Raw genomic sequence first — 24,119 nt, forward strand, 5'->3', positions numbered from 1 at the left:
GAGGACCTGGTTCCATGGTGTGACTGACTCGGCCATCTGGCTACATGACCTGTTCTCGGTAAGTCTCTGGCCCTATCCCGTTCTGTCCCTGTCCTGCTCTCAGGTCCACTAAGCTCAGCTCCCTACTGTACCTGCCAATACCGTGACGATTGCAACCGGATGATCCAGGCCTGCCTGGCTACTCCACAATTGGCTTATATTTAACCTCAAACCATTTTTATTTTCTAGTGTACTTCATGATTTGCATGCATAGGTAAATAACAAATGGATTGTGCAATGTGGACAAGGATAAGACGTTAAGGTATTGTAGGCTACCTCACACTAACCCACTCAACATGCATTGACATCAACCTAGGACAATACACACTGTACAATACTGGTACGGTGTGTTTGAGTTCAATCCTATTGGTGGGTCTTGACGGTGCGCAGACCTCTCTTCACCAATGGACAAAAGTGCATGGTCAGCAGCACAACCAGACAAATGTTGTTTGAAAAGAAGTGGAGCAACCGTCAATCTGTCCAACTATCTAAGACCAATTTGATCACGACGTTTGGACTTACATGAACACCCTTCAGTTATTACAGTCATCAACCCTTGTCAGAACCTGGCCTTTTTGAGTAAATTAATTTAGGACACTGGCAAACGCATTCTGATTCTTAACTGCAGTGCAGTGAAATAGCCTAGTCGCCAGAGGGCAGCATGTACAAGGATAAATAGATGATTTGGTCCTTCAATGCCAATGTAATGGGCTAATCCTGAGACCCAATGATCAATATAGCAAAAGCCTTGAAAGATTTAACAGATTGGCATCAATATGTACAAACTACAGGAAAACAAATCCAAAAGGTTATTTATTCTTTAAATGAACATAAAAAAATCGTACAACATCCTTTCCTTATTTATTAAAATACATTATTCTCCTTCATGCTACATTCAGGCAAACTCATAATGCCAAAGTTGTTTTCTAAAAACTCAACCTAAACTCATCCATCCACCAAACATGAGCTATAATACCTGCCCGTCTGTATCCACACCTCAGCCATCCATCCTATTGTACATGGTCAATATCTAGCCCTTACAAAGGACTACATCTGAGTAAATTGTAATTTGACAGAATTGAACTGCTAAAGTAGAAGTACTGTAAAATAAATCAATGTAGTTCTTAATTTAAGGGCTCGGTCATATATATACACACAGGTCAATTGTGACCGTCTATTTCGTCATCTCTTCCACTAAGGCTAATCCTTGTCGTCGCTGCCATTTTGGTCATCATCGATGTCCCTGCGTGGCAAGACAGTGCGGTACAGAGACGTCCCTTTAGCCTGGATGAAGGTGAGGGTCATCTTGTTCTTGGTTACCTTCAATACAATACAACTTTATTGATCCCCCCCCCCCTCCGGGAACGGCAAATGTACGTCTGAAATGGCACCCTATTCCCCATGTAGTGCACTATTGATCAGAGACTATTGAGAATAGGCTGCCATGTGACACATCCAAAGTCAGTCTACAAGTATCAAAACCACAAACGGTATACAGATACGACAATTCATTAAAACAGTAGAATGGACAATTCTATTTATGACTGACCTCTCCGTGGACAAAGCCTCCCAGGGTAGAGGCCTGGCCTGTAAAAAACTTGAGGGTGTCTTTGGGGACATGGTGCCAGTGACGCGTGTCTGGGTCCAGGAAGTTACCGGCACCGCTCACAACATAGCCCACACCAGACTCCTTCAGGTACTGAGGAGAGAATAGGGAGGGGGGTGTCAGTCAGGGTCATGTTTGGAAGAGCGCAAACATTTTAAAACAGAGCCACTACCTGAAAATAATTTTTCATTGTGTTGAACATTTTTCTACAGTTTGTCATTCCGAACAATACCATGATGCAACTTAAAAACCGCTTAAGTATTCACCCCTTTTTTTCAATTTTCACCTAAAATGACATACCCAAACTTAACATTATCCATCAATAAATCGAGAATGCTAAAGTGACACGCTAAAGTAAACAATCCATCTTCCATATGGCCTTCCTTTATCTAACAGCAACCCTCTGGTTGATAGAATTTAATAGTTTAGGAGAAGACTATGCGAAATTAAGTTTCAAAACCTCCGCAAACCTGCAGGTTGTGATCGTGACCACAGAAGTATGCAGTGGCCTTGTGCTTGACCAGAAGGGGGCGTAGTCTCTTCAGGAGGCACTCTGTGGGGCCGTGCTCGGACACTGACCACACCGGGTAGTGACCAGCCACAAGCAGGAAGTCAGCCTTGGACTGGGCCATCCTCTTTTGCAGCCAGGTCAGCTGGTAGGTGGATACAGTAAATTAAGACTTAGTTCTTGATCATTTCCTCTATTACATTGTTTTTGGGATTTCTGATGGAGAATTTGTCAGCAGTTGCAATTAATTAAACTTAAGGACAAGAATAATAACAAGTGTAAAAAGTACATCCAGTTGCAACAATGGTCAGGTTGACAGGGTCGGTGGAACAAAGTCAGTCAGTCAATAGAATCTCAAATCTTAAAGTGACTTTAAAAGTTGAAGCCAAAAACATTTTATTTAACAGTGCAGTTGTGTACCTGTCGGTTGGCCTCAATGGTGCTGAGGGGTCCGCGAGGCTTCTCATCATCGTAGTCGTCAGAGTTACCACACAGCATCACTGTATCCAGCATCATGATGCTCAGAGTGCGCTTGGTGTTGGGGATACGGAAGTTCAGCTCGTAGTAGTAGTGAGGGAACCGCCTGAGGGGGGATTGAGGCTCAATGAATGAAGACTGATCAATGAAGGTTAAGATAGAAACAGCTCAGTGAAACGGTCTGCATCCCAAATGACACCCTAATCCCAACAGTGTACTATTTTAGACATTTGGGATGCAGACTAGGGTTATGCACTGAAAAGACTGATTCTGCTGCATGATAAAACATTCATGATGAACAGATACGAAAAAATGTAAAGGTTTTATGCTGTCAAAGACTTGCATAAGGTCTAAGCAAAGACAGTGGATAAATGAAGATGTCCCACTCAGGCCGTTTACCATTGAAAAAAAGGGTCACAGTTCCGTTCTGCTGAAGGAGTGGCTGTCCCATAGGCACCAATGCATTATCAGCTGGGTCTTGTCTGCTTAGTTCATGAACCAGAAAAGAGGAGCGAGTGAGATGTCTCGCCTAAGTGTCCGTTTCTTACCATCTGTCAGACTTGCGGCTGTAGTCGATCTGAGCCTTGACGTTGCCCGCGTGGTCGTGGTTTCCAGCCAGGATGTACCAGGGAATGTTGAGAGAGTCAGCCGTGTACACGCGCTCAAAGGTATCCTGAGAGGGCAAAGGTCATTTTAGATTGATAAACAAGCGCATTCCGTTTGCAAACCATACACATTTAAAATTCCTCAAGATGTAACACAGACACAGCAACTTACATTAGGATCAGAAAAACATTCACAGCAAAGAAAGTAAGGATATTTGATCCATTCTGCCAAAGCTGGAGTAACTCTGCTTAACAACTGACCTGGAATCTTGGGGAATCTGCACTGTTCACTCCAGAGTAGTAGAAGTTATCACCCAGGGCAAGAACAAAGTCTGCGCCCATCTGCTCTGCTATCTTTCCCATCTCCCAGGCTGTAGCCTTCTCCACCGGTGTGATGTAGGGAGGGTAGGGCACCCCGCCCCAGTCCCCCAGAGCCAGGAACCGGATGGACGTTTGGTTCTCTGGGGGAGAAACCACCATACATGTAGAATTATAACCATTTAACAGACACTTTTAACAAAAGAAATGTACAGTTCAAGTGTACGAGGCCCATGCAGGAATCAAACCCATTACATCCTCCAAACGCATAGCGTCTCAAAATGTAGTGTATACACACACACAACTTACTATAACAGATTGATTTGTAGCCAAATGGGATGCGTCAGCAGAAGTATAACTGAAATAGCAGTGGAGACTGGTGGGAGGAGCTATAGGAGGACGGGCTCATTGTAATGTCTGGAATGGAATCAATGGAACGGAGTCGAACATGGGTTTTCCATATATTTGATACCATTCCATTTATTCCAGTCCAGCCATTACATGAGACCCGTCCTCTTATAGCACCTCCCACCAGCCACCACTGTTCTAAATGTACATACTACTGCTTTGCTCCAGGTCCTGGAAGGCAGTGGGGAGGCAGTGGACCACAGGGAGGGCAGTCAGCAGGAGGGTGAACAGGTGAAGGGCCATCTGAAGGACAAAAACAATTCATGATAACTTGCTTTGGTTTTATGTGACAAAATCCAAGTCCAATGTTAGGAATACAGATGACAAAGCACAAACTACAGATTGAAACTAAAACATGCAAACACTGCCAACTCAGCACAAGCAATAACCTTACATTGCACCAACTAAGCAAGAAAACTACCACAAGTAACCAAGGCTCTTACATCATGTGTTGACAGACTCAATTCTCTATCTTCCCCAGAGTAAGCACCACTTCTTGTAAATCCAAAATGGCTGCTTATTGATTGTTTAGTGAGTTAACCAATCCCAGCTGGGACTCGCTGTTGCCAATCAGAGTTCTAGTACCACTGTGGCAGGGAAGACAGTAATACAGCTTGTCAGAGTTGACCATTCATAGCCGGTTAGGATAATTAGGTTAATGTTAGGGTTAGCTAAAATGCTAACAAATTCAACTTTTGAATCCAATTTGACATAAGCTGTATCCGGTCGAACCATGACCCAGGGAAGGGTCATGACTCGTGATCTCATCTCTCTCATGCCCGTTGCATTAGAAGTGTCAAAGAATTGAATCTAGCAGAAGTTTTGTACCTAGCAAATTATTTTAAATAACCTACATCTCACCTACAGAACTACTTCTCCAAAACCTAGATACGGAGCAGTCAACTTTACATGGAGTAAAAACAGAAAATGCAGATCAAAACAAATAGCCAGCCATATTCCTTATGAAAAAATCCTGAAAGTGCTGTTTCTCCTACACTGAAACCCTACAAGTTGATAAGAATGTCATGTAAATACACTCACTGTGATAAGTGATGGTGGTGAGTTGTCCTGAGTGTCCTACTGCAGCTGGGTCAACTCGAGTCAGTCTCCACTCTTCTTTTATCAGCTCCTGTCTGTCTGTCCTGATAGAACCAAGGTAACCCCAGGGCCAGCCCCTCCCCACCCCCAGCCACAACCTCCGCCCCACCCCCAGCCACAACCCCAGGCCAGTCTGTGATCAAACCCAGACCACAACCATGCCACTGGAGCATGACAGTTGCTCACACCCTTGTCAGTCTTGGGACCAGAGAAGGAGTGCTGGCAGCATGTGACTGACATTGGTTATAAAAGCTAATGGTCAGACTCCACATTTTCCACCTCAGTGTTTCTCCTTATCTCTCAAACTTCCTTCTTCCCCCCTCTCCTCCGTTTGCTCTCTCTCTCTCCTTATCCTCTGTTCACCGGTATCTTGAAGGCTTGATGGATTGCTTTTGAGCAAGGGGTCTTCTTCCTTTTCTTGGAATGCCCCCCCCCCCCCAATCATATGTTTAGAATCATATGTTTACAAAGTTACATGCTTATAAATCACAGCTAGTTTCACTTCACTGATGTTTACTACTGTACATTTACCTCTATGACCCCACCAGGCCCCACCTAGCAGCATTGTGTGACCTTGCCATATTCACTCATCTGTCAATGTATGGGCAGATTCTCAGAAACATGACCTGAGGTCATGAGGTCAAAAGAGCTGCACATCAATGATCTAACATGTCAAACCACAGATTATCCATTATATTGACCAGATACTCAATTGGCCGCTCTAACAATGAAAATAAATGTCTTCAAAATGGACGGGATCAGTTGGGACCCATTCTAGCTGTGTTTGGACACACCTACTCATTCCAGGGTATTCTTTATTTTTACATTGTAGAATAGCACAGAATAACACTTTTCTGGCTACTACATGATTCCATGTGTTATTTCAGTTTTTTTGTCTTTACTATTATTCCACAATGTAGAAAATAGTAAATAAAGAAAAACACTTGAATATGGTCCAAACTAGGTGTCCAAACTTTTGATTGGTACGGTCTATATATATATCTACACACACGTATGTAGCAGCATTGTATAGATAGATAACTATATTGATGACTTTTTCCAATGCTACTTTTAACTTATCCAATCACAGCTGTGAAACACAGGAGGGACTTACATGGTCTCCATGTTTGCAGCAGACACGATCACAGTTCAATAGAAAATGCTGGTGGCGAGTGATTGATCCGTTTGATAAACTCCAATAGTGTTTTTTTTCTCAAATTTGCCAGGATGTTACCTGTCCTACTTATATCAGTAGACTCAGAACAACCTAAGCATTACAAAACGTACATTAGATCAAATAAGCCACACGCCGCAAATAAGCCATTACATTTTTTGTTAACCAAATTCGACACTCATTGACCTCCACACAAAAACTACTAGCTTGGCGAGCGAAAAAACACCACCTGATGGAGAAAACAGATTTTGGGCCGTTATCCCTCTCGCATCGCCTCTTCCTCTCTGCTCAAGCTGATTCCATGTTAGGCTGTGGGTTCGTTCCTCCCTTTTACTTGATTGATTAATTAAAGGTCACTAATTAGTAAGGAACTCGCCCCACCTGGTAGTCTAGGTCTTAAACAACAAAAACAGCAGACAATAGGCCCTTCATGGAATGAGTGACACCCCTGTAGTAGTAGAACAGGACAGAGAATATGTATGGAGGTTAATCAGAATTGTGGAAAAAAGCTGTGAATAAAACAATATTGCATGTATATGGGGCTATATTTAAATGTAAAATGTACACCACAATGGATGTTTTTCATTTATGTCATATGGTTTTTGAAGAATGATTAACTGATTGTTGTAAGTTGCAAATAAACTCTTCTAGCTATAGTACATACAGTGGGGTATGGTAGGCCAGGCTCTAGAACCACAATGAGGAAGTGCATTCAGTGGCTATTGGCTAAGAGTAGAAACTAAAGCATTGCATTCCTTCAGAGAAAGCATTTGGGTCATTGGCTCACAATTCATGAGCCATGATCGGCATCTTAATGTTAGTGATGAACATCCCTGGTATTTTAAAGTGATGCTCAAGATGAGCATAGTCTTTCTAGGGATTTAAAATGTAACCACTGCCAGTCAGGTCAACTATAGGATTTAGTCTATATTCAATACAGAATTAAAGGTAATAAATAACAAGTTGGCTCGCAGCATGAAAACATGTGAGGGGATCGGTCGCCATGTGGAGAAGAAGCCTAAACACAGTAGACCTGGGTTCAATAACTACTTGATACCTTTCAAATACTTTGAGCGTTTGCTTTAGGCTGCCTGGAGTTTGAGTTTGCACTTTTGGGACCTTTCTATTGTTTGCATTGCAACAGGCAAGCTTAATCAAGCACAGATAAAAGTATGACATTTTTTCAAATAGTATTTAAACCCAGGTCTGAAAAAAAGTGGTCAGTATGACACTTTACTCCAAAATAAAAGTAATTTATTCTTACAAACAACCAGATACAAGCCTTTTACCGAAACCTTCCAATGAAACAGCAATTAACACATTTCCATTGCTCTTTCACATAAAAATGCAAGTTACTGTCAACTTGTTTTTTTACCACACTGCTGGTTAATATAATAACAGTTAAAACATAACAGTGATTCAAATTAAAATTGAAAATAAAAATGTAAAGAAAACAAGTCTTTGAAATAAGAACAGATTCTCCGTTTACATTCACATTCAACCTCGGGTGGCTTGACAACAGAAAAAGTGTCAAAAAGAAACAGGAAAAAAAAGAAAGAAACTTGAACAAAACAAGAAGTCTATGACCCAAGACAGCATCATCCTGAAAGCACTATTATTATTATTTCCTTTTTGTAATCCCTATACAGAACTCAACTACTTGTTAGACACATGTAGGTTACATTTACCACATGGTAAATAAAGAAATAGATAGTCTGGTCTATGAAATAATGTGATGGTGAAAATGACTTGAGGGTTTAGGATTCATCAATATTAGATCAATATAATGAAAGTAGAGAAAGACATGAGGGTCTTCTTTTCCTCTGGGGGAAGGCTTTAGAGGGTTGGTGGGGGGCTTGAGAGAGGGATGTGTGTGTGTGTGGTACCCCCTATTTGTACTGATAGTTCATGTTTCCGTATGCCGTGGGGTAGGAGGTCTGCTGGGTCTGGGGAGTAGCAGCCGCCCCATAGCCCTGGGAGGAGGCGTTCCCATACATGCTGAAGCTCGATTGGTTGCCGTAGCCTACGGACCAATGAAACATCAATAAGAACAAGACATTAAATAATCAACCAATCAGATGCTCTACTAACACTCTTTAAACCATTATTAAGACCACATTTGGATATCAAGTGACTAAAGACAGAACCAATATCAGAAATAATACCAGATAAAAATCTATATATTAGTATACACACACACATACAGTGCCTTCAGAAAGTATTCCCACTCCTTGACCTTTTTCACATGTTGTTGTGTTACAGCCTGAATCTAAAATCGAATAAACGTGAATTTGTTTGTCACTGGCCTATACACAATACCCCATAATGTCAAAGTGGAATTATGTTTTTAGAAATGTAAACATTTGAAAAGCTGAAATGTCTTGAGCTAATAAGTATTCAACCCCTTCGTTATGACAAGGCTAAATTACATTCCAGTATTTAATAAGTTGCATGGACTCACTCTGTGTGCAATAATGGTGTTTAACATGATTTTTGAATGACTTCCTCATCTCTGTACCCCACACATCATTATTATCATCTGTAAGAACACTTTCTGAAGGCACTGTTACATCGAGCAGTTACCGGTATATGAATGCGTGTATGAGTGTGTGTGGCGGTAGGGGCCTCCTTTGGCCCCTTATATAGATTTCCACTCACCAAATCCCCACTCACCGTAACTGTACATTTGGCCCCCGGTGACAGAGCTGGGGTAGGCTGTACTGTACATAGAGTAGTCCACCTGTTGTTGCTGGGTCTGTTGGGCTTGAGACTGAGCTGCAGTCAGCAGACTCTTCTTATCCCCTCCGTAGCCATAACTATAGGGGCTCTGCTGGTCCAGGGGAGGGGGCACCGACTGGTAGTCACCCAGGGAAGATGCACCGACCTGGGCTTGGGCGGTCATGGCGGCCGAGGTGGCGGAGGCGGTTATGGCCGGTGTGGTGTAGGATGATTCGGGGTAGAAGGTGCCGTAGCCGGTGGTGTTGCCGCTGGCATCTGCCTCTGTGGAGGCGTCACCGGTGGAGGCGGTTGTTGTGGAAGCAGCCTCTGTTGCACCCATACTGTACAGATTGTCTGAGGGAGGGATGGACAATGAAGTTACGATAGTGTGATTGGTGAAAGGAGGACATTTAGTATTGGTTGGAGGGAACACTTAGCAAATGCTTTGAAGGGGATATCTTTTTGAGAAAAACTGAGAAATGTATAGTGATCTCAGCCAAACAACTTCAAATAGGAAGTAAAAATACTGTTTATTTTCCTTTGAATTAGTCTTATTATACACTGCTCAAAAAAATAAAGGGAACACTTAAACAACACAATGTAACTCCAAGTCAATCCCACTTCTGTGAAATCAAACTGTCCACTTAGGAAGCAACACTGATTGATAATAAATTTCACATGCTGTTGTGAAAATGGAATAGACAACAGGAAATTATAGGCAAATAGCAAGACACCCCCAATAAAGGAGTGGTTCTACAGGTGGTGACCACAGACCACTTCTCAGTTCCTATGCTTCCTGGCTGATGTTTTGGTCACTTTTGAATGCTGGCGGTGCTTTCACTCTAGTTTTAACATGAGACGGAGTCTACAACCCACACAAGTGGCTCAGGTTGTGCAGCTCATCCAGGATGGCACATCAATGCGAGCTGTGGCAAGAAGGTTTGCTGTGTCTGTCAGCGTAATGTCCAGAGCACGGAGGCGCTACCATTAGACAGGCCAGTACATCAGGAGACGTGGAGGAGGCCGTAGGAGGGCAACAACCCAGCAGCAGGACCGCTACCTCCACCTTTGTGCAAGGAGGAGCAGGAGGAGCACTGCCAGAGCCCTGCAAAATGACCTCCAGCAGGCCACAAATGTGCACATGTCTGCTCAAACGGTCAGAAACAGACTCCATGAGGGTGGTATGAGGGCCCAACGTCCACAGGTGGGGGTTGTGCTTACAGCCCAACACCGTGCAGGACATTTGGCATTTGCCAGAGAACACCAAGTTTGGCAAGATTCGCCACTGGCGCCCTGTGCTCTTCACAGATGAAAGCAGGTTCACACTGAGCACATGTGACAGACGTGACAGAGTCTGGAGACGCCGTGGAGAACGTTTTGCTGCCTATAACATCCTCCAGCATGACCTGTTTGGCGGTGGGTCAGTCATGATGTGGGGTGGCATTTCTTTGGGTGCTCGCCAGAGGTAGCCTGACTGCCATTAGGTACCGAGATGAGATCCTCAGACCCCTTGTGAGACCATATGCTGGTGTGGTTGGCCCTGGGTTCCTCCTAATGCAAGACAATGCTAGACCTCATGTGGCTGGAGTGTGTCAGCAGTTCCAGTAAGAGGAAGGCATTGATGCTATGGACTGTCCCGCCCGTTCCCCAGACCTGAATCCAATTGAGCACATCTGGGACATCATGTCTCGCTCCATCCACCAACACCACGTTGCACCACAGACTGTCCAGGAGTTGGCGGATGCTTTAGTCCAGGTCTGGGAGGAGATCCCTCAGGAGACCATCCGCCACCTCATCAGGAGCATGCCCAGTCATTATAGGGAGGTCATACAGGCACGTGGAGGCCACACACACTACTGAGCCTCATTTTGACTTATTTTAAGGACATTACATCAAAGTTGGATCAGCCTGTAGTGTGGTTTTCCACTTTAATTTTGAGTGTGACTCCAAATCCAGACCTCCATGGGTTGATACATTTGATTTCCATTGATAATTTGTGTGATTTTGTTGTCAGCACATTCAACTATGTAAAGAAAAAAAAAATTTCATTCATTCAGATCTAGGATGTGTTATTTTAGTGTTTTAGTGTATTTTTTTGAGCAGTGTACACTATTATTATTATTATGACAAATGCTCAACATTGTGTTGCAGCCCAGCCCCAGCATTTAAGTCAACATGATGGAGAGAGATGCTAGGGTTTAAATAAGAGAAGCAATGTGTAAGTGTTAAGACTCAACTTAGAGGCCAAGGAGGACAGAAAGCAAAGCTAGCAGTCAGGGCCCCCTTATCCCACTTCTGGGGCCCCATTCCTCCCTTCTTTGAAGTAGGCCTAATCACTAATTCAATCATTACACATGATTATACAGGTGATGCAAGGGGGGCACATGGCTATCTAATTCATGGATTTCTAGTGATTATACTTGAAGGAAGGAAGTACTTTTGAAGGAATTCAAATGGGTACCAGTGACTCAATAGAATATAGTGGCTATAGAATAGATAAGGCTAAATAGATAAGTTACCAAACACAAATGAACACACCTAACCTATCACTCATTAGTTCCCTTGACAACAGTGTGGAGAGAAGACACTTACGATAACCAGAGCCAGCACTGCTTCCATAACGGTAGCTTGCTGTTAACAAGAAAAGAGATATACATTTATTACCTTAACGCAAAGGAGCCCAAAAGAGTTGGACGATTTCCTAACAAGCTCTCTAGAACAGTCCGACTATAGGCTTATTGTCTAATCATAAACTTATTTACTAAATAATCTAAAATAAGCCATATTTGAATGATTTTCTGATAAGAGCATGTTCTCACAGAGATGAGGTTAAAGGCCTTAAGGCCCGTCTAGATCTTGAGACAGACAGTCCAAGTGAAGCGTCCTACTTTGGTTGTAGCTGCTGCCAGTTGTAGGCTTTCCTCGACCCCTGCCTCGCCCGCGGCCCCGGTTGTTAGGCTCCGTGTCAGTTGGAATGCCTCGAATAGTGCCAAAGCCTGGGATATGCTGTTGAGGGAGGGTCAGAGGTCACTAAAGAGTTCCTAATCATGGTGTGTGTGGATTAATTCATGGCTATTCCTAGTCATGATTCTATAGTATTGTGAGGTGCATTACAGTGTGTGTACGAAAGATAAACTCAGCAAAAAAAGAAACATCCCTTTTTCAGGACCCTGTCTTTCAAAGATATTTGGATTTTTACAAACTAACTTCACAGATCTTAATTGTAAAGGCTTTAAACACTGTTTCCCATGCTTGTTCAATGAACCATAAACAATTAATGAACATGCATCTGTGGAATGGTTGTTAAGACACTAACAGACGGAAATTAAGGTCACAGTTATGAAAACTTAGGACACTAAAGAGGCCTTTCTACTGACTCTGAAAAACACCCACAGAAAGATGCCCAGGGTCCCTGCTCATCTGTGTGAACGTGCCTTAGGCATACTGCAAGGAGGCATGAGGACTGCAGATGTGGCCAGGGCAATAAATTGTAATGTCCGTACTGTGAGACACCTAAGACAGCACGGACAGCTGATCAACCTCGCAGTGGCAGTCCATGTGTAACAACACCTGCACAGGATCGGTACATCCGAACAGCACACCTGCGGGACAGATACAGGATGGCAACAACAACTGCCCGAGGAACGCACAATCCCTCCATCAGTGCTCTGACTGTCTGCAATAGGCTGAGAGAAGCTGAACTGAGGGCTTGTAGGCCTGTTGTAAGGCAGGTCCTCACCAGACATCACCGGCAACAACGTCGCCTATGGGCACAAATCCACCGTCGCTGGATCAGACAGGACTGGCAAAAAGTGCTCTTCAGTGACGAGTCCTGGTTTTGTCTCACCCGGGGAGATGGTCGGATTCGTGTTAATCATCGAAGGAATGAGCGTTACACCAAGGCCTACACTCAGGAGCAGGATCGATTTGGAGGTGGAGGGTCCGTAATGGTCTGGGGCGGTGTGTCACAGCATCATCGGACTGAGCTGGTTGTCATTGCAGGCAGACATCCTCCTCCCTCATGTGGTACCCTTCCTGCAGGCTCATCCTGACATGACCCTCTAGCATGACAATGCCAACAGCCATACAGCTCGTTCTGTGCGTGATTTTCCTGCAAGACAGGAAGGTCAGTGTTCTGCCAAGGCCAGCGAAGAGCCCAGATCTCAATCCCATTGAGCACATCTGGGACCTGTTGGATCGGAGGGAGAGGGCTAGGGCCATTCCCCGCAGAAATGTCCGGGAACTTGCAGGTGCCTTGGTGGAAGAGTGGGGTAACATCTCACAACAAGAACTGGCAAATCTTGTGCAGTCCATTAGGAGATGCACTGCAGTACTTAATGCAGCTGGTGGCCACACCAGATACTGAATGTTACTTTTGATTTTGACCCCCCCCCCTTTGTTCAGGGACACATTACTCCATTTCTGTTAGTCACATGCCTGTGGAACTTGTTCAGTTTATATCTCAGTTGTTGAATCTTGTTCATACAAATATTTACATGTTAAGTTTGCTGAAAATAAACGCAGTTGACAGTGAGAGGACATTTCTTTTTTTGCTGAGTTTATATAATGTCTTACCATGGAAGTGTATGTGACTGGTTTCTTCTTCTTGGGGTCAGAGTGAGGGTTATAGTAGGGCCCCGCCCCCTCTGGGAAAAGTTTGTCCAAAGCAGCTAAGGCTGCGTAGGCTTTGGCCTCCTTCTTGTTGGAGCCTCGACCTTTGAACTTCTGTCCATCTACCTCCACCTGTGAGTGGCGGAGGTGGTAACAAAGAGACATGCTGGTTACTGTGTTTCCACATCCTGCTCTGTCAACTACATCTGGGCCCATATTCATAAAGCGTCTCAGAGTGGTAGTGCTGATCTAAGATCGTAATGAATAAGATTCTACATAAACATGGGGGACCTGATCCTAGATCACTATTTCTACTCTGAGATGCTTTGTTGATACAAGCCCCGACCTTACTGGTTATTCATCTACTGTAGTTTCCAAATCCTTGCGCAATGAATCAATAGAATTGTCCCAAGCGTGCAAACCCCGCCCCTCTGCCACTGACTGACCTCCATGACGAAGCACTTGTCATGGCTGCCCCCGGTCTCAGCAGAGAGCTCGTACTTCAGGCTGCGTCTCTTCTCGTTCAGCTCCATCACTGGGTTCTTCCCGTGCTTAGTGAGGATGGGACCGTTCTGATAGTATGGAAGACATAGCAGAACAGTCAAGTCCAATGAACATCATCAACAACAACTCTATTGCAACATAACTGCTTTATGAAAGTATACTGTGAGATTCTGGCATTTAAGACCTTGTTCTACGTACCCAGAGGCAGATGAACTCACGGATACCATTTTTATGTTGTTGCATGCAGTAGGAAGGAAGGAAGTGGTGGTTTCACAAGCTAATGCTAACTATCGTTAGCGCAATGACTGGAAGTCTACAGGTACAGTAGCAATGCTTTGTGCTGCTTTATGAAAGTATATTAAGTCAACCATTTCAAAAAGTAACAGGGAAAAGCCAGAGAACATAGAGAGAATGACTACCTCGTCAGATGCCATGGACGCATCACTTGCTGTAGGTGTGGATGGTACGTTGGCTCCTCCCTCTTCGCCTGGTTCAATCTTCACATCCGCCCCAGTGGGCAGGCCCAACTTCTGCAGGACCTGAGACGGACAGAGAGAGAGAGGACTTGGTGGACGGCAGCCATTATAAAACAGAGTCAATACAGACGACAAGGCATTCAATGCAAAATCAGTGGATTACATTCTTGGAGAACAACGACATAACACTTTGATGAAAGCAAGCGAAGGTTACAGAGAGAGGAGAAACACTACTCTTTCTTTCAAAGAGAGTAACATTTGATTCCAGGGACCATCTTGTGTTGTACCAGTTAACCATCATCTTAAAGGGATAGTGCGAGATGTGTCTAGTTACCCAGAGTCGTGGATACCATTTCTACGTGCAGTATGAAGGAACTTGCAGGTAGATTTGCACGCTAATGCTAACTAGTGTTAGCGCAATGACTGGAAGTCTATTGGTACAGCTAGCATGTTTTCGCCTAGGCATACAACCCCTTACCTTGGCAGCTAGGTGGAGTTTGGCGGTGCGTTTGGAAGGCCCTGAGGCCTCGTATGTATCGCCGTCCACGTCTACAGACATGGTGAACACCGGGAAGTGCACTGGACCGCTCTGACCCGTCAGACGGTACTGCAGACCAGGCTTGTGCTGGTTGAGACGCATCAGGGCGTTCATGGCCATAGGAGAGTCCCCGGGCTTCTCTTCTGTGGCTGGGGGAAGGGAGGGTGACAGAAAGAGAGACCGGGAGAGATAGTGAGAAAGAAATAGATGGGGGAGAAAGAGGGAGAGAGCATATCAGAACAGGAACAAATGTAACCTCCTCAGAAAGAGCCTCAATGGTAGAATAGCTATGAAATATCCCATTCGAAGACCACTTCGGATACATACACGACTTCCTAGGAAATTTTGGATATTTCTGGAACTTCTGAGACTTCCTCTTCTTGCTGTCATCTCCCCCTTTGTCCGCGGCATCATGAGGTCTCTTGGGAGGGTAGGTGGAACTGGCCAGGATCTGAGCTGGTAGGGACATTGAAAAGGGACAAGGTTCGGGAAAAGTTCAAATTCACAACACATCAAGACTACTACTAGACAGCTAATATGAAAGTCACATTTGAGAAGCATGGGACAGGCCAGGAAGATTGCCAAAAACTGAGGAGATACTAACAACCGTAGTTTCTGAGACCTGGTCCTATGGTCCTCCTTGGTTCCCTGGCAGGCAGGGAATCCATCCCTAGCACCTTGTACAGCTGTCCGAACGCAGACAACCTTAGGGCATGCTGACAGGGAAAAGCAAACATAGAACACAGTCAATCACAAAAGGAAGCACATGGGAGAGAATAACACAATTGATATTTGATATTCTACCTGGGGCGTGTTAAGGACGCAACATAACAGAACTTTCAGCGAAAAAAATCTTGTGTAGAACAGATATTATCGTTTTTCAAGTAGAGTAGGGAATCATGTCAGCTCCATTTGTTACAATTCTACCTGGAACGTTATAGGCATAAATATTTCACCTAACCGAATAAAACTGAAGCCTGTTTTACCTGGGCACTCTGTGTAATGTCCTCACGTTGCTGAGTGTCCAGGTGGCTGATGGCGTCCACCTTCTCCTTCTCACAAGGGTCCTTGATACCCGGACCGTCTTTGAACAACAGAAGAACATTTGAATTAGTTTAATTTGGTGGACGTCATTTCTATATTATTCTGAGAGGTGTTCTGCAAGGCTAAGCTCTATTTTCTCTATTTACCCAATACAGGTCTTTAGGGATAAAAGACTTACCAGCCATCAGGATTCCAGACGCCAAGCACTCGAGAACTCTGCGGAAAGACTCTCCTGCTCCCATTGGCCGATCGCATGTTCCAATGGCCTTCTCACACAGCAGCTCTAAAGGCTTGACAGAACAGAGAGAGAACAGTAGATAATGAATCTAGTTCAGACCTGGATCCCCACCGCTGCCACCCAATGTAATAATTTATTGTATGACATGTATATCATTATAGTCAATATTACATGTATTATAGTAGTTTGACTTGACTCACCCATCCTCTGAGTGGAGCCCAGGTGGGGACGCGGTTACACAGGTCTCTCATGATACGGATCACGATGGCGGCCGACTTCAGGTCGTTGACCTTAGCCTGAGAGAGACAAGCACGGGCCGAGCGGAGTCAAAAAGGGTGCGATATCCAACAACCTACCTACCTACCTAGAGCACTGGCAAATCAAATAAATAAAAGGGGTGCAATATTCCAGTAGCCTCGCGAGCCGCATGATCCCGCGAGCTTACATGATGCAGGCAGCTCACGAGGCTAATATTCCTGGACAGCACAAAGGAAAAGCCTGATACGAGTCGAATTGAACCAGTTGTGTAAGCACTGAGTCATCAGGAATATTGCACCCAGAGGTAGCATAGGAAGGTTAGTGCAGTATTCCTCCAATATACCATTGGAGCCAAACACTTAATTAGGAGGGAAAGGGGATACCTAGTCAGCTGCACAACTTAATGTATTCAAACGAAATGTGCATTTAACCCAACCCCTCTAAACGAGCGATGGTTACATAGTGTGTAGGGACCCTTAAAAACAACGTAGCTACAATATCAGTTGTACTAGCAAATAACAGCAATATAGTTCCAAGGAAGACAGAATTAAATCATAGAAAACAATGAGGCATTGTGAGAGCATACAAACTCACAACTCATTATGGGACAAGGCAGAATAAAAAGGCACATTTGAACACTTTATTTGACAAGTAAAGACGGGATGCAAACCTGGAACCACTTGGCGTGGCGGAGAGATGCCAAGGCAGTTAGGCATTTCTGCCTGTCCAGAACGTCCGCCGGCGCATCGCTGTCGACCGTTAGCTTTTCTATTGGTCGATGGGTGGGATAAGAAGACAAGGTACGGTTTGACCAAGGGGGGTTTCTGTCTCGAGGCTTGGGGAGGAGGAAGCTTTTCCCAAGGCAGGACAAGGACTTCTACATCTGCATAGCTTGCTGTTTAGGGTTTTAGACTGGGTTTCTATACAGCACTTTGTGACATCGGCTGGTGTAAAAAGGGCTTTATGAATAAATTTGATTGAAGGGGACTCCCCGCATTTATAGAGAATGGATTTACCCACCCACCCACCCACCCTGTAGCAAAAAACTCTATGCTAGGTCTAAGTGATGAGAGTGTACTCTAGCCATCAGATTCACAGTGGGTACCAGAGCATAATATTTCTCAATATAAGGTTTTGCTGGGGGGATTTCTTAGTCTTAATCAAGCCTAGTCTTAGTACCCCTTAACTGGGTCATGCTGCTCTGCACCTTTCCGAGACAGAATGAGAGGCCAGTTGGTCAAAGGTCCAGCGTCCCTAAAAACTGACACACTAGAAGGCTTAGTAAGAGAGAATCAATCAGGTTTGGAATTACTGTACAAGGCAGTTGGAATCAGAATGCATTTGTGGTCGGCTCGGTACTGCAGCAAAACTGATAACTGCTTGGCTTCAGCTTGGCTTCCCCCAGCAACCAAATCTGGCCTTGATCCAAGACAAGGCCATTCTCTTGGAGGACGTAGCTACTAAAGCGGATTGAACTCAAAATGACCTTTTCCTGACTTTTAATTAGATCACATTCATCCCCTTTGCCTCTCTCACATACACCCCCATGCATCACACATATTGCTCTCTCACATACACTTTCCCTTCCATATCCTTTCCTCAACCAGGCAGGTCAAAGGAAGGATCCAAAAACATTACCTGTCATGCCGATCAGTTTTGCTGCAATACGAGCCTCACGTTACACTGTTCTGCATTAAAAACACATGCAATCAAATCTATATCCGCGCATTGGCTGGCATTCTCAGAAAAGCCTTCATTTCTTAACTTGAACAATACAATTAACTGTAAATTAAGTCGTACATTACTGTTATTAAAATCACCAAAAACATTATTACACAATGCATTATTAACGACTAAAAGAGGCATTGTATCGATGAAGATTTTCGCCGTTTTGTTACATAATTACAGCGAATAGAAGAACTCCAGTGAAGAACCAATCAGATTGTTTGTTCACTGGCATCGGTTCTAAAGCAGCCACTGTGCAGGTTCCACTAATCTCTATATTGACTGATCAGTTATTTAAATGGTGTCTCAGTGTATGGATCAGTAGGGAGCTGCACGGTAACATGCTTTAAGTGAATAGTAACACATAGATTATCAGCTGTTGCTGTAGCTGATCTGAAGTTGCCTGCTGTTAAGTGCAGTCCAGCGCTGCCTACATTCAGCAAAGCACAATGTTGTGGAACATTGCAGATAGAAGTATCACACATAATATCTATTGGTGCACATATCTATCACAAATAGATCTCTACATCATATTTCTATCCGAGACGTCCCACAACGCTGTGCCCTGAACACAGCCGTGGTTGTGCTGGGTAGTCCCAGCCTCCTGGCCAGGTTGGAGGCTGGTCCCTGGGGGGGGTCATACCTCCAGGTGGTTCCTCCAGGGGGGTGGTAGCTCCGGCACCCTCTGGCTCAGCCTCCATGCGGATCATGGGGGAGGTCAGGTGAATGGTTAGGGTCAGGACGGGCTCCTTGATGCTCTTGATCACAATCTCCGCCTCCTCTGGAATCTGGGTGACCTCATACTTGTCCTCTGTGACGAGCTTTAGTAGAGTTGGAATGATGGGAAAATAAATCAGTTAGGATTTTGGCTTACAGTACAGAAAGAGAGACAATATTAGCATAGAGGCAGCACCTTTCACAACCAAAAATACCTTTTAAATATAGGTCCTATTGCAACTCTCTCGGTCCCTCTCATACTCTCACTTCAAAATTACCAAAGAGAGACAACGTTAACATCATCGAAGGATATCGGTCTCCATTGAGAAAGTGGTCTTCTGAGTGCAATGGGACTTCCTGGTTGAGTAAAGGTTCAACAAAATAGATACACTACCTCAATCTGGGTGGAGAGGTTCTCAGCCACCTTCTTGAGCAGGGTGACGGTGGGTTTCTCAGTGCAGAGCAGCACCAGCTCCAGGTCCATGTCTCCCTTCAGCAGCAGGCCCTTGGCCACCAGGCCCACCCTCATCACCCCACGCAGGATACGCTCTGGGGGGGGAGCCACCTCGCTGGGACAGGGGAGGGAGAACCAAGGAAATGCTTATTCAGAGACAAATGCAATAAGTAATTCTACAAGATATGAAGAAGCACACATATCCAGGATTAGATATACTGTTATCCTTCACTTTCTTTCTCTCGCTCTCTAAAAATGCATCTTGTCTTCCTATATTGAAGTATTCATGACATTTTAGACTTTTAGCAGACGCTCTTATCCAGAATGACTTACAGGAGCAATTAGGGTTAAGTGCCTTGCTCAAGAGCACCAACAGATTTTTCACCTAGTCAGCTTGGGGATTCGAACCAGCGACCTTTCGGTTACTGACGAAACGCTCTTAACCACTAAGCTACCTGCAGCCTAAGAGTCACATATCTTAATTGCTTGGATTAGTGAAAGTAATAGGATGTTAATCCTGCTCTCAGCTATCCAATCATGTATCAATCTGTGCTTAACTCAAGGAAATGATGAAGGAAGCGTTTCCAAACAAATCAAATCAAACTTTGTCACATGCGCCAAATACAACAAGTGTAGACTTTAACGTGAAATGCTTACTTACAAGCCCAACAGTGCAGTTCAAGAAGAGTTAAGAAAATATTTAGTAGACTAAAGTAAAAAGTAATAATAAAAAGTAACACAATAACAAGGCTATATACAGGGGGCACTGGTACCAAGTCAGTGTGCGGGTGTACAAGTTAGTTGAGGTAATTTGTACACATAGGTGGGGGTGAAGTGACTATGCACAGATAATAAACAGCAGTGTACAAAAGGGGGGAGGGGGTAGAAGCTGTTGAGGAGCCTTTTGGTCCTAGACTTGGTGCTCCGGTACCGCTTGCCATGCGATAGCAGAGAGAACAGTCTATGACTTGGATGAATGGAGTCTCTGACAATTTTATGGGCTTTCCTCTGACACCGCCTGGCATAGGTCCTACAGTACCAGGGTCTTTGGTCAGTCTTTCTTACCTCTCCTCTGCCCCCTCCACAGGTACAGGCGCCACACCGACTCCGGCCTCCACATCCAGCAGGTCGGAGACGGTCTTGAGGGCACACTCCACGTGGGAGATGACTGTCTGCACCGCCTCCAGCTCCTCAGACGATGGGTACACCGCCGCGTGCTTCGCCATCATGTGGCGGTCGTCGCTCACGAAGATACGCATGGGAGGCGTGCGCACCGGAGGGGCCTGGAAGAGAGAAGGTAAGATGGAAAAGGGTACGTGAGATGTGGGTCGTGGTCAGTTGGGCACACAGTAAGAAAACTGAAATCTATGTTCTTATTGTAATAAATCAACCGTGCGTCTTGCCTTTTTGAATGCCCAGCCATCTTTAGACAGCTGTTCGTTCCACAGCACAAAATTCTAAAACAGGCTAGTTTTGTCTCCTCTAGTCTCTCCTTATATTGGCTGTTAGTTGTGAAGCAGGCTTATTTTACTTTAATGCTTTTGGGTAAAGTTCATTAACTTTAAATAAAACATTGTGGTATTAAAACAGTTATGTTATTTTCATAGCAGTCTTCATCCATAATCGTCGGTTACACAGTCATACAGTTACCGAGCCAGCCCTAAGCACTGCTTTCATTTGTTCCAATGGAATAGGATGTGTGTGAATGATTTGGAAAACCAGTATGACTAGTAAGTACAAATAGACCGAGGGGAAAAACTGACTGGAAAATTATAGTTACTGTATCATCTACAACTTCTGCAATTACATGCCTCTTAGCAAGAGGGGAAATAAAATATTTTATTAATGGCCATCATGTTGGAAACAAATCATAGGACCATTTGTCCAACATATCAAAGTAGGTGCAATTGGCTGCTCGTGTTGGCCTATAAACAGTATGCACCGCAGAGGAGGCTGGTGAGGGGAGGACGGCTCATAGTAATGGCTAGAACAGAGTTAATGGTATTAAACACATCAAACAGTTTCCAAGTGCTGGATACCATCCCATTCACTCCATTCCAGCCATTATAATGAACCAGCCTCCTGTGCTGTACAGGTGAATTCAAGTAGAATTCAACACAACACCTAGGGATAATTCTGATTCTCCAATCCTTGTGTTCATTCGGAGGTGACAGGCATTAGCCCGGGCTACATTCACACACACAGGGAATTTGTATCGACGTGGAAACGGTCGAGGTGGAAGTTTGAACCTCAGTTTGGGGTCGGTTCTCCTCGATCTCCTGTATGGCGGCGATGTACTCATCGTACTGCCTCAGCTCCTCCTCGTAACAGAGACAGTCATACCAGTAGCGTAGCTCCTCATATCTGGGAGGGGAGAGAGACAAAGTAGTTAGAATAGAAACCAATTACAGTACTAAGTTTACCTCTGTAGATTCAACATCGACCAATTTTGGCAGAGATTAGTGCAACATTTGGAGAGAATTGAAATGCCCTGTGTGTAGAAATACTACATTGTAGTTGTCATAATGTAACATTATTATAACCAGGTGGAGTAAGAGTAAAAGTCATGGATGAGAGAAGGCACTGCTCTTCAGTCAGTGTCCCTTGCATTTCCCCCCACTAATGGTAAAAGGAAAATGCCACCCAGAAACTCTTCGTCTGTTGTTGATTTAGTCCCAAAATATTTTTTGCATGTCAGAAATATAGTTTTCCAGACATATAACTTTCAAAATACATAAATACAGCAGGTATGATGGAAAAGGGTACGTGAGATGTGGGTCGTGGTCAGTTGGGCACACAGTAAGAAAACTATTTATAAAGGAAAACTGAAATCTATGTTCTTATTGTAATAAATCAACCGTGCGTCTTGCCTTTTTGAATGCCCAGCCATCTTTAGACAGCTTTTTGCACCATATAATGCAAATCCATCATACTGGCTATATTTTTGTATTTTGAATGTTTTTGTCTGGAAAACTCTATATTTCTGACATGCATAATACTTTGGGACTATATCAACAATGGACTAATGAAACAAATAGCCAAATATAGTTTTAGGTGGAGTTTTCCTTTAAGGTTAGGATTGGGATGTGGACCCTAGAGCTGTACCTCATTGAAACTTCACCCGGGAGCGATACAGTACCTGTCAAAGTCGTGTGGTAGCAGGCGATGGCCTCGCTGTATCAGGCTGTCCCAGTACAGGAGCTCTTCATAGGCCTGGCGTTCGTCCCAGACTGCATCTGGCACTGGCTCTGCTGCCATAGCCATGAGCTTGTCTTTTAACTGCCACCTGTGTGACACCTGCTGTAGCCATGGTAACAGAAACATTGAAAATCACTCTCTCTACAATGCACCACCTCATGATAAACACATGGCAAAGAAAACTATATACAGTTTGTATAAGAACATTTGGTGAAACTTTAGTGTGACGTACGGCAGGCTTATACACCACGTGACATCCCTGCGGTAACTACCTTGCTAACATTCGTAAACATACCAGGCAGTTGCACAAAAACGTGCAGGTAATATATACAATTTAAAAATCGAAGTGTAGGTAAACTATGCTAACTAACTGTTTGTTTACCACCAAATGTGTAAGCAGCTGTCCATACAGCTTTTGGTAATTTGGTTTTAAAACTAAATTAAACACGCTGCAAACCAATTGGGCTAACATAATTTGTTTTCAACCTTCGGTGCCGACGCCATTTTTATGGCAAGATAGCTAGCATGATACTACCAGATCAGAGACCGTACCAGATGCTGTGGTTAGCAAGGTAAGCTACAACATTTTTGACGGTTAATTCAGCACATAACTGCAATTAAATGCATCGCTAGCAGAACGTTTGTGTTCATTTACAAACACTAAAGCAACAACCTTTTCTATATCGTTAAAAACACTCACCTGAGAAGGAAGGAGGCACTGTAATATCGCGCTGTTTGGGGGCGTGGAGCTGCGCGGTGTCGCGCAATAATGACGATGTTTTTTTTTTTTTTTACCTTGTTTTGGTTCTTCAACTCATCCAGTGGGTGGCGGCAATACACCTTTAGTGGTTGTAGTCCGCCATTGTCCCACAAATGAAGAATCCAGCAACACCAGGTGCATATGAAATGTTCTGGACAGTCCTGAATTTGGCCACCTCATTCTCTTAGCTTCATGGTTCCCACCACAATTGCAACATTTCACATTTTTCTCACTTTTAAAACACATGATATGATCTTTTCCACAACTTGGACATCTCAGCTTCTCCCTTCTGCAAACACTTGAAACATGACCAAAAGCTTTACAATGGCCACACTCCATTGGTCTTGGGATAAATGCTCTGACTCTGTAGTTTATATACCCCAACTGCACTTGAGTAGGGAGAGTCTCCATATCAACAAATAAAAGAACAGATAAACTCTTCACTTTTTCACCATTCATCACACAATTAATCCGATGTGCATCAATCACCCCAGGAATATTTTGAATCTCTTCAAAATCAACTTCTCACGAGATGCCAACTATAACCCCCTTGAGGGGTGCCCGATTCCGAAGAGACACACACGACACTTCAAACTTATCAAATTGGGTGAGACGCAACACACGTTCCTTCTGATCTGCAGAAGC

General features: G+C 44.1%; 2 protein-coding genes across 11 annotated transcripts; both read right to left on the reverse strand.

Annotated features, from left to right (window-relative positions):
• Positions 1-835: 835 nt before the first annotated feature.
• LOC110485686 (tartrate-resistant acid phosphatase type 5) lies at positions 836-6,192 on the reverse strand. 5 transcript variants are annotated; one of them, XM_036940319.1, is made up of 9 exons: positions 5,003-5,105; positions 4,405-4,548; positions 4,114-4,204; positions 3,497-3,696; positions 3,179-3,303; positions 2,574-2,736; positions 2,116-2,298; positions 1,589-1,738; positions 836-1,359 (listed from the first exon to the last, which is right to left on the reverse strand). In XM_036940319.1, the coding sequence occupies exons 3-9, from the start codon at positions 4,202-4,204 to the stop codon at positions 1,240-1,242; spliced, it is 1,032 nt and encodes a 343-aa protein (XP_036796214.1). In that variant the 5' UTR covers positions 4,405-4,548; positions 5,003-5,105; the 3' UTR covers positions 836-1,239. The 5 variants fall into 5 exon arrangements, with proteins under 5 accessions (XP_036796214.1, XP_036796215.1, XP_036796216.1 ...); XM_036940320.1 differs by lacking the exon at positions 5,003-5,105 and adding an exon at positions 4,823-4,838; XM_036940321.1 differs by lacking the exons at positions 4,405-4,548; positions 5,003-5,105 and adding an exon at positions 6,174-6,192.
• Positions 6,193-7,470: 1,278 nt separating this feature from the next.
• On the reverse strand, positions 7,471-23,560 carry LOC110485687 (interleukin enhancer-binding factor 3). Of its 6 annotated transcripts, none has more exons than XM_036940328.1 (20): positions 23,415-23,560; positions 22,656-22,816; positions 21,766-21,880; positions 20,582-20,799; positions 19,457-19,631; positions 18,989-19,166; positions 17,291-17,388; positions 16,563-16,658; positions 16,303-16,414; positions 16,067-16,164; positions 15,685-15,796; positions 15,408-15,536; positions 15,021-15,229; positions 14,486-14,605; positions 14,009-14,134; positions 13,527-13,694; positions 11,840-11,957; positions 11,544-11,582; positions 8,892-9,305; positions 7,471-8,256 (listed from the first exon to the last, which is right to left on the reverse strand). In XM_036940328.1, exons 2-20 carry the CDS (start codon positions 22,778-22,780, stop codon positions 8,123-8,125), a joined length of 2,784 nt encoding a protein of 927 aa, XP_036796223.1. In that variant the 5' UTR covers positions 22,781-22,816; positions 23,415-23,560; the 3' UTR covers positions 7,471-8,122. The 6 variants fall into 6 exon arrangements, with proteins under 6 accessions (XP_036796223.1, XP_036796224.1, XP_036796225.1 ...); XM_036940329.1 differs by having other exon boundaries at positions 22,656-22,813; positions 23,415-23,543; XM_036940330.1 differs by lacking the exon at positions 23,415-23,560 and adding an exon at positions 23,267-23,287.
• Between the last annotated feature and the right edge of the window lie 559 nt (positions 23,561-24,119).

The sequence above is a fragment of the Oncorhynchus mykiss genome, chromosome 13, assembly GCF_013265735.2.
Source record: "Oncorhynchus mykiss isolate Arlee chromosome 13, USDA_OmykA_1.1, whole genome shotgun sequence".
NCBI lineage: Eukaryota > Metazoa > Chordata > Actinopteri > Salmoniformes > Salmonidae > Oncorhynchus > Oncorhynchus mykiss.

What these genes read in the sequence shown, in the direction of transcription:
- LOC110485686 (XM_036940321.1), bottom strand. Translation starts at nt 4,204, where the DNA reads ATGGCCCTTCACCTGTTCACCCTCCTGCTGACTGCCCTCCCTGTGGTC. An exon ending in AGCCGCAAGTCTGACAGATG is followed by an intron (nt 2,737 to 3,178) that starts GTAAGAAACGGA and finishes ATCCCCCCTCAG; the next exon opens with GCGGTTCCCTCACTACTACT. An exon ending in GTCACGATCACAACCTGCAG is followed by an intron (nt 1,739 to 2,115) that starts GTTTGCGGAGGT and finishes TTCTCTCCTCAG; the next exon opens with TACCTGAAGGAGTCTGGTGT.
- LOC110485687 (XM_036940328.1), bottom strand. Translation starts at nt 22,780, where the DNA reads ATGGCTATGGCAGCAGAGCCAGTGCCAGATGCAGTCTGGGACGAACGC. An exon ending in AGAACCGACCCCAAACTGAG is followed by an intron (nt 20,800 to 21,765) that starts GTTCAAACTTCC and finishes TCTCTCTTCCAG; the next exon opens with GCCCCTCCGGTGCGCACGCC. An exon ending in AGGTCTCAGAAACTACGGTT is followed by an intron (nt 15,537 to 15,684) that starts GTTAGTATCTCC and finishes TGTCCCTACCAG; the next exon opens with CTCAGATCCTGGCCAGTTCC.